This window comes from Bos indicus x Bos taurus, chromosome 14, assembly GCF_003369695.1.
Source record: "Bos indicus x Bos taurus breed Angus x Brahman F1 hybrid chromosome 14, Bos_hybrid_MaternalHap_v2.0, whole genome shotgun sequence".
Taxonomy (NCBI): domain Eukaryota; kingdom Metazoa; phylum Chordata; class Mammalia; order Artiodactyla; family Bovidae; genus Bos; species Bos indicus x Bos taurus.
Genome location: NC_040089.1, coordinates 295,871 through 313,145, shown reverse-complemented (window position 1 = coordinate 313,145; position 17,275 = coordinate 295,871). Strand labels below are relative to the sequence as shown.

Here is a 17,275-nt window from a genome sequence, read left to right as displayed (position 1 = left end):
CCGCAGGACACAGCCCAGAGTCCTCAGGTCTCCTCCCGGCTCCCAAACTGTCCTGGTTTGTCTCCCTCCCTTTACTCGCCCTGGCCGTGGGAGCTGATCTGTTAAGTGTCACCTTCCTGTCTATTCAGCAGGTGTTTGGGAGACTGAAACTGTATGCACGGGTTCAACCTGCCACCCTCACCTGAAAGTCAATATGCTTTCTTTAAAATATTATCTTTATGGGAAAAGTAGGAGCTGGATTTTAGAAATTTTAATTAATTAAAATTTAGTTTTCAACATAGAAATTATTTCAAAATACAGAGAAGAATAATATCCTAACCTCATCATCTATTAACATTAACCACTTTACAAATACAGGCATACTCCCATGGAAATCATCCTGATTAACATTTTTTGGTAGAGTATCTTTCAGGTTTTGATAGTTTAAAAGTTCGTAGAGTATATATACATATATATACGTATAGCTGAATCATTTGATTATACAACAGAAATTAACACTGTAAATCAACTAAACGTTGATAAAATTTTTTAAAGTTCATAAATCATATGTTTATTCTAATACATATTTCAGTTAATGGTTATTAAAGGGGTAAAATTTTACTTATGTCAAAAAACTAAATCAAACATTTCCTCAGAACAACATGCAGGGAAAAAACCTCAGGTTGGATTTGAAATTCAGCTGGGAAAAGCATCCCTTGGGGCTCAGTTGGGAAAGAACCTGCCTGCTGCACAGAAGACCAGGGCTCGACCCCTGGGTCAGGAGGACCCCTGGAGGAGGGAATGGCAGCCCACTCCAGTGTTACTGCCTGGAGAACCCCATGGACAGAGGGGCCTGCTGGATGAGTCCACGGGGTCACAAAGAGTCGGACATGGCTGAGTGACTAGCACACTTGCTGTGCACGTCTGAAGCGTCCTGGGCATGTGCTGCTGGGGCACGGGCTGCATGGGCCCTCTTGGCAGGTGGACTGCACAGAGGCGTCCAGCGTCAGGGAAAGGTCAGCCCTGCAGCCAGAAGACTTGGGCTGGAAACCCATCCCCACCAGCCTGCTTCTGACCCACAGGCGCTGCACTCGCGCTGCGAGGGGAGTATTTCTGCTCCTGCTGCACCCAATCTCAGTAACCTCAGGGCCTCTGCTCATGCCAGAACATGCCCCACCTCCTACTGAGCCTCACCCTGGCCCCAGGACTTCCTGGGGGTCGTGGCCCCTGCAGAGGTGCATCACAGGACCACCAGGAAGGGTGGGGTTGTTCCTCTGCCTCCTCCTCGATGGAGCACAGTTGGGAGTGTTTGTTCTGATCCTTCTTATGTGTCAGTGTGGGGAAGAGCGGGGGAGACAGTCTGTCCATGTGTTAAACCCCCATAACTGCCACCTGTCCTCGTTCTCACTGCTGCAGACCCCCAGGGATGTTGACCACACCCCCCAGTGCCCGAGCCCCCGCTCACCATCCCCAAGCGACCTCCGACACCAGCTCTTAGCAGCCTGGTCTCCTGCCCATGGGCCGTGGCTGCCTGTGCAGCACGTATCTGAAAGCAGACTCTGGTTATTCCTTATAAACAAAACAGCAACCTGAAAGCAACTTTAAATTGTGTCAGGTTAAGAGTGCTGGTGCATGAGGAAAAAGGAATTATCTACTCAAAAGCTAAGTGAACTAGAGGACAGGACTGAAATTCATGCCGAATGCCTGAGAAACAAGCAGGGAAGCACTGTGCCGGGGACAACGGACTGGAGTCCCCGTTAAATTCAAGAGAACCTCCGAAGAAGACACAGCGAGAGCAGCTCCAGACAGTGATTTCTGGAGCAACAGTACCACCTGGTGCATGCGTGTACATTTTTGTTGTTGTAAATAAAACAAACCCATAGCCAGGCTCACTGCGTGAAGGACTGAATGTCCTAATAGCTACCACCGAAGAGAGCAAGATCAGTAGTCTGAAAGGACACCAGCAGGTTCCTGGACCCCAGGCCTAGACAAAAGGGCAGAGCCTAAGCCACCTTCCTGGACCACAGCTGGGCAACCTAACTCCCTCCTAGTGGGCGTGATGGGGAAGAAGTGACACTGCGACCACTGAGATCCGGCTGCAAAAGAAGCTGCAGCTCCACTGTCAGCTCTTGGGATGCATGCTCTGGCCACCAGCAAGGAGTTAGCCGCAAGGTGCTACTCTGGGGAGCCCACCAAGTGGGTCCAGCTACTCCTCAGTCAGACTCCAGTGCACACGAGGGAGCCTGGAGATGACCCCTCCCTAGCCCTGTCTGAAATGCAGTCACACAATATCCCATGCTGAGTGTCTCCTGAATTCCTAAGCCACAGAAACCATGAGAGGTGATTGTACAAGACTGTTTTAGGCCCCTAAGCTGTGGGGTGATTTGTTAACGAGAATAAAATAACTAGAGCAATCATCGACAAAGGAACACCAATCAGGGACTTCCCCAGTGGTCCAGTAGCAAAGATTCTGCGCTCCCAATGCCAGGGACCCAGGTTCAACCTCTGGTCAGGGAACTAAAGCTCCCACACGCGCCAACGAAGATCCAGGGTGGCCAAACCAACGCACATCAGAGACAGGTGACAGACAACATGAGGTCTACGGGCTGGGAAATTCGTATTTTACATGCTTCACACAATCCCAATGGCTAGGAACACATGCTGGCCACCAGAGAAGTCACAGCAAGTGGCTGAAGGGGCTGTCACGAAACCACCAGCAGTATCTCGGGATGACACTCCTGTAAAGTTCAACCCATGAAGGAAGCCCCCATGCCTCTGGTTCATTCCGGGCCTGCAGGAACGTTAGGAAAGGACTGAGAGAGACAGCGGAACAAACAGAGAAGGGCAGCCAAGGAGCCACACAGGCCCCAGCAGTGGAGGCCAGAGGAGGCGTGCCAGGCCTGGGGCAGCGCCCTGCGGCAACGGTTCACACTGCAGCCACACTCGGGGTCCACGAGCCTGCAAGAGGACGGGAAACATGCTCTGCTGACTTGGCCTCCTGGTGTTGAAATTAACTTTTTAGAACCTTATACACGTGTAACCCTCAGTAGTGTACAGTATCCTCTGAAATTCAGTCATGCTCCAGTCCAACAGCCATGGAAGACAGATGGAGAAGATGCAACCCAACCCTCAGACACGAGCCAAGGTTTGGCTGCGAAGTGATGTGACCAATTCACCTGTGATGGACTGCATCCCTCAGGGCAGCGGCAAGGCCGAACTCAAGGCTTCCGCGCCGCGAACAGTGCTGCGTCCCCTCGGCCGGCCCCTCAGGGACTGACTCGGGGTTATCGTGCCGCCCACCAGACTCCTCACCACGACCCCGGGATGGAGTCAACATTAAGGCCTTGGCCTCCACCTTGGAAAGCTCCCTTCTGAAAAATCCTAGTCACTCTTATTTTTAACAGCTTTATTGAGATATAATTCACATACCCTAAAATTTACCCATTTAAAGCACAGATTTTTGGAATATTTTAGCACAATCTCTGACATGTACAATCTTCAGCAACGTCAATTTCAGAATACTTTCACCGCTCCAAAAGAAACCCCATACGCCTCAGCTGTTATCCCCCGGGACTGGCACCTTGAACCCACTTCCTGTCTCTATGGATTTGCCTATTTCATAGCAATGGAACCGTACAAAGCCAGATCTTTGTGTCTGGCTTCTTTCACTCAGCATAATGTTTAAGATTCATCCACGTTGTAGCATGAATCAGTACTTCATGTCTTCTTATTGCCAATCAATATTCCACTGTATGGACGGAACACACTGTCCACCTATTGATGGACTTTTGGGCTGTTTCCCCCTTTCCCCTTTTTTCCCCCTTTTTGGGCTGTTTCCCCTTTGGACAGACTCTTGGGCTGTGAATGATACTGCCGTGAACATCTGTATACAAGTTTCTGTGTGGATGTTTTCCTAGTCATTCTTACCAATAAGAACACATAAAAGGTGAGCCAATTTCCAACTGAGAAGCTCATTTAGGCTAACCATACTATATTACTTAAACATAGACGGATAACTGGGAGAAACAAATGACCAAAGAAACAAATGACCAAAGAGTTAAAGACATAAAGAAACAAAAGCAAAACCTGATCTAACAGAATAAACAGTAGTTAAAGACAGAGGTGTTACTTCTAGGGATGGGCCCTACAGCCATATCCACAGGTTTGCACCATGCTGTACCTGCAGCCTTATTTTAACTGTACAAAATACGATATTCACCAGCAGAGGCTGGTTAAATTACAGTCACAATGAAATATGATATTCACAGGAAATATACAGTGAAAATACAATATTCACCAGCAGTGGCTGGTTAAATTACAGCACCCCCACAGCCAGTCATGAAAAAGAATGAAATGAAAAATGTACTGATATTGGAGAAGGAAATGGCAACCCACTCCAGTATTCTTGCCTGGAGAATCCCACGGACAGAGGAGCATGGTAGGCTACAGTCCATGGGGTCGCAAAGAGTCGGACATGACTGAGTGAGCTTCACTCATGGAGTGACTTCCCAAACACATTTAGTTAAGAAGGCAAAGTTGAGAAACTTTTAAAAGAAAAGAGCAGGAGATAATACATACACGTGTTTGCTCGCATAGCTACGAAGCGTCTAGGAGAAGATGTGGGGGTGCCTCCACCAGACCAGGCCTGGAGGGCAGGAAACGGAAGCAACAGACAGCTTAACCACGCACCCTCTGTACCTTCACACCCTGAATACACTATCAAGCTGAAAAAATGTTTAACCCTTTGGGGAGTGAAAGTAAAGATAATTTAAGAGAATTAAAACATTCACACTTAGGAAAGCAAGAGATGAGAGATCTTGGTACCTGGAAGTAGTTAAAAAGAGCAAACCTATAAAGGCATCTTGCCTACTGCTGTGTCAACCTCAAGAGCACCTGGGTGACCCCCACCCAAAGCCGCTCATCCCCACCGATGCCAAGACACAATGGAACTGTTGCATAAAGCCCTGAGACACAAAAGTGAGAATGCCCTCAAGGATTCCCTGTGCAGAGGGGGACGGCTGAAGGCTGTGTAGGGACAGAGCGGGTCCTGGGCAGCCCCAGCGGGGCCAGAGGAGCTCTGCATGTTTCAGGGGAGGAGGGAATGCAGAGCGGGGCTGGGCCTGGTGGCACTCAGCAGGGTCGCCGGAGAACAGGATGCCAGTGGGGGCACACCAGGCCATGGAGGGTGGTCTCGGGGCACCGGACTCCAAGGAGACCCGTGCAGCGGCGTGACTGGCAGACACGCCCTGAGCCTGCTCCTTGCCCTGGAGCATCCAGGGTGTCACGGCCTGTTGACCTGTGCACATACACTGCCAGCTGCACCCGATCCCGGCTGGAACAACCAAAAATGTCTCCAGAGGCAACCACCCCTGGATGAGAACCAAAACACATCCCCTGAAGATCTGTAGGAAGACAAAGGGAGGCAGCCCATCCAGGAGGCACAATCACAGCACCCACAGGACGGCGCACAGGCCCGCTTGGCAGGTGGACTGGACAGAGGAAGTATGAGCTCATTAACTACCTGGGAGGTACAGTGAGCAGGATGTGGAGGGCAGGAGACGGTGGCTGGGCGAAGACCCAGAGCACCAAGCTTCAAGGCAGGAGCCTGGAGATGACGGTCCTGGGGCACCCATGGTCAAGGCCAGAAGTGAAGCAGGAGGCAGGGAGGCCAAGAGATGAAGTGAGGCTGGCCCTGCCACCCAGACGGGGCACTGAGCAGGCTCGCTTCCTCCCCAGGGGGTCCTAGGCCTGTCTCCAGGTGTGAGCCCACCCTCGCCCTGGAAGAGGGCTGTCCATCCTGCAGCCTCCCACTCCATCCCTGGGAAGAGCATCCGACCCCTCGCCAAAGCTTGGCCAGGTGACCTGCTCTGGCCACAGAACCTGAGTTGCCAGCTCTCCACTGAAGCTCAGTGAGACACAGTTTCTACCACTCTCTTGTCATAAGAACAGCATGTCCCAAACAAGGGCATGCCCGAGTCTGCAAATGAAGACTTGAGAGAAAAGTGCCACAAGCAAATGAAACGTGAGCTAGAAATAAACCTCTATTGAGTTGTTGCTGCAATCCTTAAGTCTCTGATTTCTTCCTTCTCCAATCCATCCTATGTGTCACTGCCAGTCACACGTCCTGAACCATTTTACCAGGACTTCCCCTACGCACAGACCTGCAGTGGCTCCTATAGCCACAGAACTAAACTCTACAGTCCTTCAGCTGAGTTCAGACATCTTCACGTTATTATTTCCTCTTCTCACATAACCTTCTACCCCTCAAACTGCACATAACTCACTTTCTCGCCTTTGCTCCAAAACCTGACACACCCTCTCTGTGCTGCTGAAAAGTCCTCACCCCTGGCCCCCACGCAGCTGCTATGAGGGAGGTGCAGCTCAAAGACCACCTCTTCCTTGAAGCCTTCCCTCACACTGCAGCCCCTGCAAGCCTTTTCCCTCTGAACTTCTAGAGCAAACTTTCTGGAAATGGGCCAGAAAGTAAACAGTTCAGGCATTGTGGGCCATAAAGTCTCTGGTCCAACTAGTCAATTCTGCCAAAGAAGCCATAGATGATGTAAAAATAAACCAGTGTAGCTGTGCTGCAATAAAACTTTATTTACAAAGACAGGCAGCGGGCTGGCAGTGGCTGCAGCTTACAGACCCTCATCTGGAGCAGAGTAGGAAGGTGCAGACAGGAGCACAGCAGAAGCAGAAGTGAGCCAGGGCTGCAGGGGGGAGGTTCTTCTCCACAGGGTGGAACTGTGTGGCTGCAGGATGGCAGGGAGGGTCGGAAGCGACCCCAGGAGCAGGCCAGAGCTGCCAGATAACATCAAGGGCAGGCCCAGGGGCTGGCAGAAGGCACAGAGGGGCAGGTGCAGGAGGCAGGAGGCAGAGCCAACAGCTGAAGGTGCAGACTTCACCAGAGGAGCAAGAAGTATCAGAAGAGGGCTGGGGGCAGGCCGGTCCAGTTCAGCTCTGGCAGGCCTAGGGCTCTGCACCCCCAGGCTGTGCTTCTCAGACAGGACACCCACAGAGCTAACTTTAAGAGGGAACGTATAAGACCCACAACAAATGGCCACAGGGATCAGTGAACAAGCACAGCAAAGGCACTTACTACTAAAACTAGGCATTTCACTGAGAACATAGTATACGGATATTTTTCTCAAAAGCACCAAAGAACCAGGGAGAAGCTTCATAAGACACCGTGTTCACTGTTAACACTGCTGGAGGGCAGCCCATTCAGCACACACACGGGAGAGAAGGCAGGATGGACGTTTCTAAATCTATCTTTAGATATTTTAAAATTTGCTCACAGAAGCTGTTTCATTACCATTTGTTCTGAAAATCAAATGTTCTCAACCTTAAACTCCACAAATGCCAAAAGACTCTACTTAAAGTGGGGGTTTCCCCTCGTCTCAGTGTGACAGAGACAAAGGGGACGAGATGAAGTGATCAGAGTGAGTCTAGGATCTGGGAAGGAGAACCATCTCCTTGGGAAACATGACAAATTTTTCCACTTTGTTCTGAAGCAAGTTAAGTTACCCCTGCCAACACTGAGCAAGACAGAACATCACTGCACTGGTAGTGCCAAGTCTTTGCTTTCTGGTGCCTATGCCCTCACTGTTACTTAGAGTTGGTTAATAAAGTATCTTTTCTGTCACAAGTGTTAACACTGGAAAGTATAACAATGGCTCTGGTAGTTTAACTCAAGAAGAGAACTACCCAAGAACTGCTCAGCATCTCATTTCTGTTAGCAACAATCCTACCTACCTCCTAGGGCAATAAGTACTGCAGGATTCTAGATCAGAAGCTTTTCTCTTCTAAAAAGATTTTTTTAACAGTTCTATATGATAATCTAAGCATGTGGGATTTGTTCCTTGTTTACCTTTATGAAGACCTGCTTCTCCAAATATGCTTCTCCCCAGCTTGTGTAAGAAAAAAAAGCCACAGACCTCGAGTTCGTGTTAAACTAAGACAAAACAGCTGACCCAGCAGGTGCGTCCTGAAAACCAGATCTTGGCAGCCATAATAAATAGCTCCTGACTTTTCTCAAGAGGGACACAGTGCCAGGCACGATGAATTCACGGAGTCCCACAACCACCCATTTTGCAGATGAGTAAGCAGAGGCAGAGTACAAAGCCAGGAAACAGAAGAGTTGCCACTCAAAGGCAGGCAGTCTGGCTCCAGAACCCGCCCTCTTCTCCCCTCTGTTCTCCAGCCTCTGGGCAAGACAGCTGACTAGACAAAGTGTGGGCAGGGAGACCCAGGCCCTGCTCATTCCCCAGCCAGGGCTCAGGTCACAGAGTCCACGCCAAATTGCTTTACGGAACGAGTCTCCTTGCTTTACAGTCACAGCTATCAAATCTCCTTCCCCTCCCCCAGGGAGGAGAAACACACCTTGCTCACTGTGAAAGGGGAGCCGCTGACCGGGAACCACCTGCTGTTTACAGAGGCACCCAGGATGTACAGGGTTCAATTCCCCTCGCTGGCCTCAAAGACAAATCTCCTATTGTCTGCAGTAGGGGAGGAAAACGAAGCCTTGCAACTGTAGGTTTCTGCAAAGGTCACAGGAGGTTTGCTTAAACCCTACGACACCGAAGCGGGTGGAGGGGCGCCGCATTTCAGCTGCTGAAGGCTGCGCAGCGCCCACAGCAGCTGCTGGTGGGAGCAGCATGTAACACACCCACAGTTGCCACGGCCTCGCAGCCAGCTGCACGTTTTAAAATAAAAGACGTCCTGACCCCCAAGATGCGCGGAGCCTGCCTCGACCTGGGCCCTCGCACTGAACACCGCCTCCACCCACACCAATCCCGCAACCCGCGGGCAATTGAGCAAATTCCAGTTCCGGGAGGGCGACCCGGCGGGTAAGGCGGGGACGCCCCTGCCCGCTCCGCTCCAGAGGCCCGAGCGGCGGGGCCGGCGGCCACGGCCGGCACCCGGCCACGCGCGTCCTGACTCCCTGGCTCCGCAGCGCCCCGAAACCGCGCCGACGCCCCGCGCTAAGTCTCCGCACTCCACTCACGCCCACCCTCGGCCGGGCACGCTCACAGCTCCGAGCCGGGGACCCTCACCCGCCCGCACCCCCAGGCCTGACCCCACACCCACTCGCACCGTGGCCCCGGGCCCCGCCCGGCCCCGGGCCCCGCCGGCTGCAGCCCGCCCGCCCCTGGGGCGGCGCGGACTAGAATCCCCACGGGCCGGGCTGGGGGCCTCCGAGAGGCGGGGCGGGGGCCGCAGCGCCGGCCTCTCCGCCATCTTCCCGGCCCGCGCCGCCCACCGCCCGCGCTCTCACCCGCAGGCTGCGCGCGGGCCGCGCAGCCATAACCCCTCATCCCGGCTCGTCCGCCGCGCGGGAGCCGCTCGCAACGCTGCCGCCGCCGCCGCCGCCCGCTCGGCGCGCGCCTCCTCCGCCGCCGCCGCCGGACCCGTCCACCGCCCCGTCCGCCGCGGCCGCGCGTCCTCCCGTCACCAGCGCAACCCCCCGCCTCCGGCCCCGCCCCCGCGCCGCGCGGCCCTGCCCGCCAGGGGGCGCCGCCGTGGGGCTCTGGCGCGTGCGCCGCGCGCGGCACCTCGGGAGCCGGGGTCCGGCGGGGGCGCGCACGGCCTGCCGGGAGGTGGGCGTACACTCGCGCTGACCCCGCCCCCAAGGCGGGGGGTGCGGCCCCGGTGAGGTTCGCTGGGGTCCGGAGCTGTGGCGGGCGGACGAGGGTGTCCCAGGAGCGGGTACCCCAGGGTGCGGCGGGCGCAGAGGGACGGCCGCTGGCCAAGTGACGCCGAAGCGCCCCCTCCGCCCCGCCGTCTGCACCGCCGCCGATCTTGCCTGTGGGGTCGCCCATGAGATTCTTCCGATCCCATTCTGTACGGTGCAGTTGACATTTCTTACGTGTCAGTGTGGATTTGGTCTAATTTTACCTTCCCAGGAAAGATTTCACTTTCCCTCGATTCTGAAAAGTTACCGACCATTGTCTCTAAAATATCGGCTCTTCCATCCTCTGGGACCTCCCTATGTGTCCGTCAGATAAACTGGATGGCCTGTGTCCTCCATGTCCCTAGATTTTCTCTGTTTGCTCTGTCATCTTAACCTCGTAATTGCTCAGTTCGGTTTCACCATTATTCTCTTTAGCGTTTTCTAACCTGCGTTTAGCCTGTTCTTCAGGCTTTTAAAAAATGGTTATTACATAGACAATACTAATTTCCAGAAGTTGTAGTATTTAACTTCCATGTTGGTACGGATAGAATCTAACCAGCCTGAAGCTCTCACAGCAAAACACAGAAGCCCACATCACTCTGTGGTCACAGTCCGGATCCCTCAACACCAGGGAACTACAAAGGCTGAAAGCTCAAGCTCAAGAGCTCTCAGTTCAGTCCCACCTCCCGCCTACAGTTCACTCCCTCAGTGCTCTGCTGCAGCAGTTCTCTGCCTCCTGGCTCCCTGATCCCTGACTGTGTCACCACTCTGGCTTCCCTTTTGGCCCATCCTCATACTGAACTCCCGTGGACAGGACAGTGGTCTCTACTCCCTTGTCTCTAGCTCCCCTCCATCGTGTACACCTGAGAAAGCCCAGTCTGGATGAACCCCACCGTTCTCCATGACAGGTACTGCAGAAACCACATAACTAAGCTGGCTAGCTTCACTTTAAACTCAGATGGAGCACTATACCTCCTTGGCAATCCTGTGATTTTCCTACAGAGGGTAAGTCTCCCACCCTCCAAAGTGAACATAGGTATTTCTTAGGCCTCTCTAGTAGAGCCTCCCTGCTGGCTCAGATGGTAAAGAATTCACCTGCAATGCAGGAGACTCAGGTTCCATCCCTAGGTCAGGAAAATCCCCTGAAGAAGGAAATGGCAACACACTGCAGCATTCTTGCCTGGAGAATTCCATGGATAGTGGAGCCTGGTGGGCTATGGCCCGTGTGGTCATAAAGAGCTGGATACGACTGAGGAACTAAGCACAGTTGAGCCTCCCAGATACGAAAAAACCCTTTTCTTAGCACCAAACCCAAAGCCCTGCCCATATCCATCCCTGCCCTTCACCTTCCCTCCTGAAAATGGGCAGGCAGTGTTTCCCTGCTCCCAGACAAGGCAGGCCCTCCTCTGATGAACTGGAATCTACTCCCTCTTCCATTCTCAAAGATTTTATTCAGCTGTCTCCTCTCCTGCATCATCTGTTTGTCTCTCTGTGTTTTATTAATATTATTTGGATGTGTATACAAAGACACTCTGATATTTCTCATTATAAACACAGAAGCCATAACTTCCCTGGTGGTCCAGTGACTAAGACTGCACTAGCAAAGCAGAGGGCCCAGGTTTGATCCCTGGTTGGGGAACTAGACCCCTCATGCTGCAACCAAGATATACCATTCCATGAGTAAGAGGTCACAAGCTAAAAGCAAAGATTCCACATATGGCAATAAAAATAAAAGATTCTGCATGTTGCAACTAAGACCGGGCACAGCCAAATAAATAAAAATAAATATTTAAAAACAAAACACCTCTTTTGACTTCATTTCTTCCTGCCAGGTCCTCAGGTCCCCAGATGACCATTCTTCACAAAGACTTGCCTGCACCTCATCATCATATTGCGGCTTCCCTGGTGGCTCAGATGGTAAAGAATCTGCCTGCAATGTGGGAGACCCAGGTTTGATCCCTGGGTTGGGAAGATCTCTTGGAGAAGGGCATGGCAACCCGCTCCAGTATTCTTGCCTATAATTCCATGGACAAAGGAGCCTGGTGGACTACAGTCCATGGAATTGCAAAGAGTCTGACACGACTGAGCAACTAACACTTTCACTTTCATCACCATATTATTTTGTTTTATTGAAGTATAGTTAATTTACAGTGTTGGAGAAGGAAATGGCAACCCACTCCAGTATTCTTGCCTGGAGAATCCCATAGACAGAGGAGCCTGGCAGGCTACAGTCCATGGGGTCGCAAGAGTTGGATACGACTTACTGCACTGTCTCACCCCAGAGATCCTGCCACATATACCACAAAAACCAAACATCCCCCAGTGACCTTGGCCCCACTGTTCCAATCACTCCCAGGTGGGAATTCAGGCACATGTCCACAGAGGTCACAGACAACACACATACGGTTCTGTTATGTCCCATATATTACCCTTTCATGTCCCAAGGAAGACATTTTCTCTTAGGGATTTTCATTTAGTGTATCTTTAAAAAATCTTGTGTTAAACTTGCCTCCATCTTTTTCTTGGGTAAGGACAACCCAGAAATGGCCCTTTTGTGTCTGTGATGTTGCCATTCACAGCTTTTCTTGACAGGCCTAGTACAATCTTGAGAACAGGGTTGCTGTATGCTGAATGTCAGACGGTAGCTCTTAGCTTTGCCTATCTTGGGTAGTTATGCTGTGCATTTTTTATTGGTGTACCATGTTTGATTTGTCCCTCATACCTTTGAAGTTTTTCTGAGAAATGAAATATTGCAACATGAACTTATTAAAATATATTTTAAGCCTTAAAAAAATTACAATGTTATGTTAGTTTCAATTGTATAGCAAAATGATTCCGTTATACGAATTTTTGCAGATTTTTTTTCATTATAGGTTATTACAAGATATTGAGTATAGTTCCTTATGCTATACAGTAGGTCGTTGTTGTTTACCTATTTTATATATAATAGTTCACCTATGTTATATATAGTAGAATCCGTTAATCCCACACTATTAATTTGGGATGAATGGATAAAGAAGATGTGATATATACACACACACACACACAATATGGAATATTGGTGCTGTGCTAAGTCATGTCTGACTCTGTGTGACCCTATGGACTATAGCCCACCAGGCTCCTTGGTCCATGGGATTCTCCAGGCAAGAATACTGGAGTGGCTTGCCATTTCCTTCTCCAGGGGATCTTCCTGACCCAGGGATTGAACCCAGGTCTCCTGCATTGCAGGCAGATGCTTTAACCTCTGAGCCAAAAAAAGAAAAGCTGCTAACTAATGTTGGGGGTTTGGGGGTAGGCGGGTGTGCTCAGCCAACGCAACAATAAAAGAAAAGAGCCTAAAGATTAGAAGAGAATAACCTGAAGTATCAAAAATTGAAGATAATATCAAATTCTACACAGAAAATATACAGACAACAAAGTATCAGAATCAGTAAGTTCAATAAGATCTGCTCACAAAACCCGACATGGTTCTCTACAGTTGAGAAACCACCAACTGGAAAATATGATGGAAAGTGAAATGCCCTTCACTTCACCAACAGAAGCTATAAACCATGTGGAAATTAAGCAAATTAAAAAAATATAAAAATCTTACAGATGACACTTAAATACTATATCAAAGTACCTTAAGAGAAAGCCTAAATAAATGGAGAAACATACCATGTTCATGGACCAGATGGCATAAAACTGTAAAGATGTCAATCCTCACTAAAGTGGTCTAAAAACACAAAATATTAAAAATCTAAATTCTAGTAAGATTTTTTTGAGTACTATGAAAAACATATTTTAAAAATACACGTGGAAGAATAAAGGTCTACAAATAGCTAGTTCAGTTTTTTATTTTTTTAATTTATTTAGTTGCAGCAGGTGGAATCTAGTTCCCTGACCAGGGATCGAACCCAGGCCCTCTGCATTGGGACTGAACAGTCTTAGCAACTGGACAACTAGGGAAGCTCCTGCTAGTTCAGCTTTGAAGGAGGACATTCAGCAGGCAGGTACTCTACCAGATGTTAGGAGCTACTCCAAAATAGTGGTACTTGATAGGGAACACAAATAGGCAGATGGGACAGAAAAAAAGAATCAGAATCTCACTAATGTATAAAAACTAATGGGGAAAGATTGATTATTTAATATATTATTTTTAAAAATATATTCTTTCTTGAGGAACTATATGAAGAAAGAGGAAGCTGGACCCACATCCAATATGTATAAAATTGGATTCCCAACAGATTATCTACATAAATATGAAAAGTAAAAGAAAGTAAAACCAAAATACTAATAGAAAAAAAATATAGAGAGGTGAATCTTTATGACCTTGGAGACGGTAAGTTCAGTTCAATTCAGTTCAGTTGCTCAGTCGTGTCCAACTCTTTGAGACCCCATGGACTGTAGCACACCAGGACTCCCTGTCTGTCACCAACTCCCGGAGTTTACTCAAACTCATGTCCATTGAGTTGGTGATGCCATCCAACCATCTCATCCTTTGTTGTCCCCTTCTCCTCCTGCCTTCAATCTTTCTCAGCATCAGGGTATTTTCCAATGAGTCAGTTCTTCACATCAGGTGGCCAAAGTATTGGAATTTCAGCTTCAGCATCAGTCCTTCCAATGAATATTCAGGACTGATTTCCTTTACACTTGTCTGGTTGGATCTCCTTGCAGTCCAAGGGACTCTCAAGAGTCTTCTCCAACACCACAGTTCAAAAGCATCAATTCTTCGGTGCTCAGCCTTCTTTATGGTCCGATTCTCACATCAATACATGACTACTGGAAAACCATAGCTTTGACTAGACAGACCTTTGTTGGCAAAGTAATGTCTCTGCTTTTTAATATGCTGTCTAAGTTGGTCATAGATTTTTTCCCAAGGAACAAGTGTCTCTTAATTTCAGAGCTGCAGTCATCATCTGCAGTGATTTTGGAATCCAAGAAAATAAAGTCTGTCACTATTTCCATTGTTTCCCCATCTATTTGCCATGAAGTGATGGGATCAGATGTCATAATCTTAGTTATCTGAATGTTGAGGTTTAAGCCAGTTTTTTCACTCTCCTCCTTCACCTTCATCAAGAGACTCTTTAGTTGCTCTTTGCTTTCTGCCATAAGGGTGGTGTCATCTGGGTATCTGAGGTTATCGATATTTCTCCCAGCAATCTTGATTCCAGCTTGTGATTCATCTAGCCTGGCATTTTGCATGATGTACTCTGCATATAAGCTAAATAAGCAGGGTGACAATATACAGCCTTGACGTACTCCTTTCCCAATTTTGAACCAGTCCGCTCTCCCATGTCTGGTTCTAACAGCTGCTTCTTGACCTGCATACAGATTTCTCAGGAGGCAGGTAAGGTGGTCTGGTACTCCCATCTCTTTAAGAATGTTCCACAGTTTGTTGTGATCCACACAGTCAAAGGTTTTCGCATAGTCAATGAAGCAGAAGTAAATGTTTTTCTGGAATTCTCTTGTTTTTTCTATGATCCAACAGATGTTGGCAGTTTGATCTCTGCTTCCTTTCTAAATCCAGCTTGAACATCTGGAAGTTCTCGGTTCATGTACTGTTGAAGCCTCGCTTGGAGAATTTTGAGCATTACTTTGCTAGTGTGCGAGATGAATGCAATGATGCAGTAGTTTGAGCGTTCTTTGGCTTTGCCTTTCTTTGGGATTGGAATGAAAACTGATCTTTTCCAGTCCTGTGGCCACTGCTGAGTTTTCCAAATTTGCTGGCATATTTAGTGTAGTACTTTCACAGCATCATCTTTTAGGATTTAATATAGCTCAGCCAGAATTCCATCATCTCCACTAGCTTTGTTCCTACTGATGCTTCCTAAGGCGCACTTGACTTCGCATGCGAGGATGTCTGGCTCTAGGTGAGTGATCACTCCATTATGGTTATCGGTGTCATTAAAACATTTTTTGTATAGTTATTTTGTGTATTCTTGCCACCTCTTCTTAATATCTGCTTCTGTTAGGTCCATATCATTTCTGTCCTTCATTGTGCCCATCTTTGCATGAAATGTTCCCTTGGTATCTCTAATTTTCTTGAATATTGCATCACACAAAACGCTCCTCTGCATACTAGGCTTGGCTTAATTGTTCCTTTTCTGTAGGCACTGTCATCATTCTGTCTTCCAGGTGGAGACGCTGAGCACAGAATCGAGAAGCTTGGCCCAATTCACCCTGCAGTCCTCTGACAGGGCCAGGGGCTCAGCTCCATTGGTTCTAGGAAGTTTAGAGGTGACTGGTGGCACCCACACCCACTCTTATTCCTCCCCTGCAGAAGGCTGGCTGCTGAGATGTTAAACAGCCTTCAGACATCCTTTGATTTTGTGTCTGGAAAATAAGACAGCCTGACTTAAAAAAAATTTTTTTAACAGCATTATTGAGATACAATTTATTTATTTGTTTCTCCTGACTCCATGGAATTTATTTCATAAGTATGGGAACAGAAGCAGGTATTATGGTATTTGTATAGCTATCTTCTGCAAATCCATATTTCTTGCTTTTGAATCATATAGATTTTTCTTTTTTTTTGGCTGCACTGGGTCTTCATTGCTGCACATGGGCTTTCTTTAGTTGCAATGAGTGGTAGCTTCTTGTTGCAGTGGCTTCTCTTTTTTCAGAGTGTGGGTTCCAGAGCACAGGCTCTGTAGTTGTGGTATACCGGCTTAGTTGCTCCGAGGCATGTGGCATCTTCTCTGACTAGGGATTTAACTCATGTTCCCTGCATTGACAGAGAGATTCCTTTTTATTTTGAAATAATTTAAAATTTACAGGTAAGTTGCAATAATGCAGAGAACTCCCAGATAACCTTCATTCAGGTTAATCAATTTTTAACTCTTTCCACATTTATATTTCTTGTTTTATCCTGAACCATCTGGAAGTAGGTTGGATATATGGCTTGAAAATAAGTTTTTAAAAAGTTCCCTTCCTTCATTTGATCATTCATTGCATTTCTTCCTTTTTTTTTTTGAGGGGGTGCATTTTCATTTTTAGTTTTGAAAGATATGATTTTTTTTAAGTTTTCGGTATCTCCAAATGCTTGTTTGTGAATGCTTACTTCAGTTTGCAGTATTAGTAGTTTCTTCTGCTCCCTTTGAACTCTAGTTACCTTGGCCTGCCTGCCTCCCAGCTCCATCTCCTTTGTTCATGGAGATGCCCAGCATCTCTGTGCAAGGAAATGGAATGTTTTCTCATTCATCTTTACACAGAAGATAAGAGCCCTCTGGAGTTCCAGCGCTGGAGGAGACTCAGTTGCCACCACTATTCTGGAGTCACTCGGGCCTAATCTGTCGTTTCCATGTTGGCCAAGGCCCCAGAGCTGCCACAGCATCATTTCCAAGTTTGAAGCTTTGGTTTCTATTTCTCTCCTCTTTTTCAGCCCTGGGGGTGCTCCCTCTCTCCTTGGTGCTTAACTGTGAATTTTCCTACTGACATTCTTGTCCCAGTAAACCTGGCATCATTCATTTCAATTTTCAAAACTAGGACCAAAAAAAAAAAAAACTAGGACCACTTGAAAGTTCCTGCCTTGCTAGCTCCTCAGGTACCCTCCTTGGCTGAACTCTATATCCCTTTGAGATAAAAAATAAATAAATAAACTTTCATTTTACAAATGCAAACACTAGGGCTCCAACCAAGACC

At 48.4% G+C, this 17,275-nt stretch overlaps 1 protein-coding gene across 1 annotated transcript in view; it reads right to left on the bottom strand.

Moving 5' to 3' along the window:
• Nucleotides 1-9,360, bottom strand: part of ARHGAP39 (Rho GTPase activating protein 39) — a 56,826-nt gene extending 47,466 nt beyond the window's left edge. The window contains exon 1 of the mRNA XM_027560422.1: nt 9,257-9,360. Within this exon, the coding sequence (XP_027416223.1) occupies nt 9,257-9,286 (30 nt within the window). The 5' untranslated portion in view covers nt 9,287-9,360. The remainder of the gene's footprint in view (nt 1-9,256) is intronic.
• Between the last annotated feature and the right edge of the window lie 7,915 nt (nt 9,361-17,275).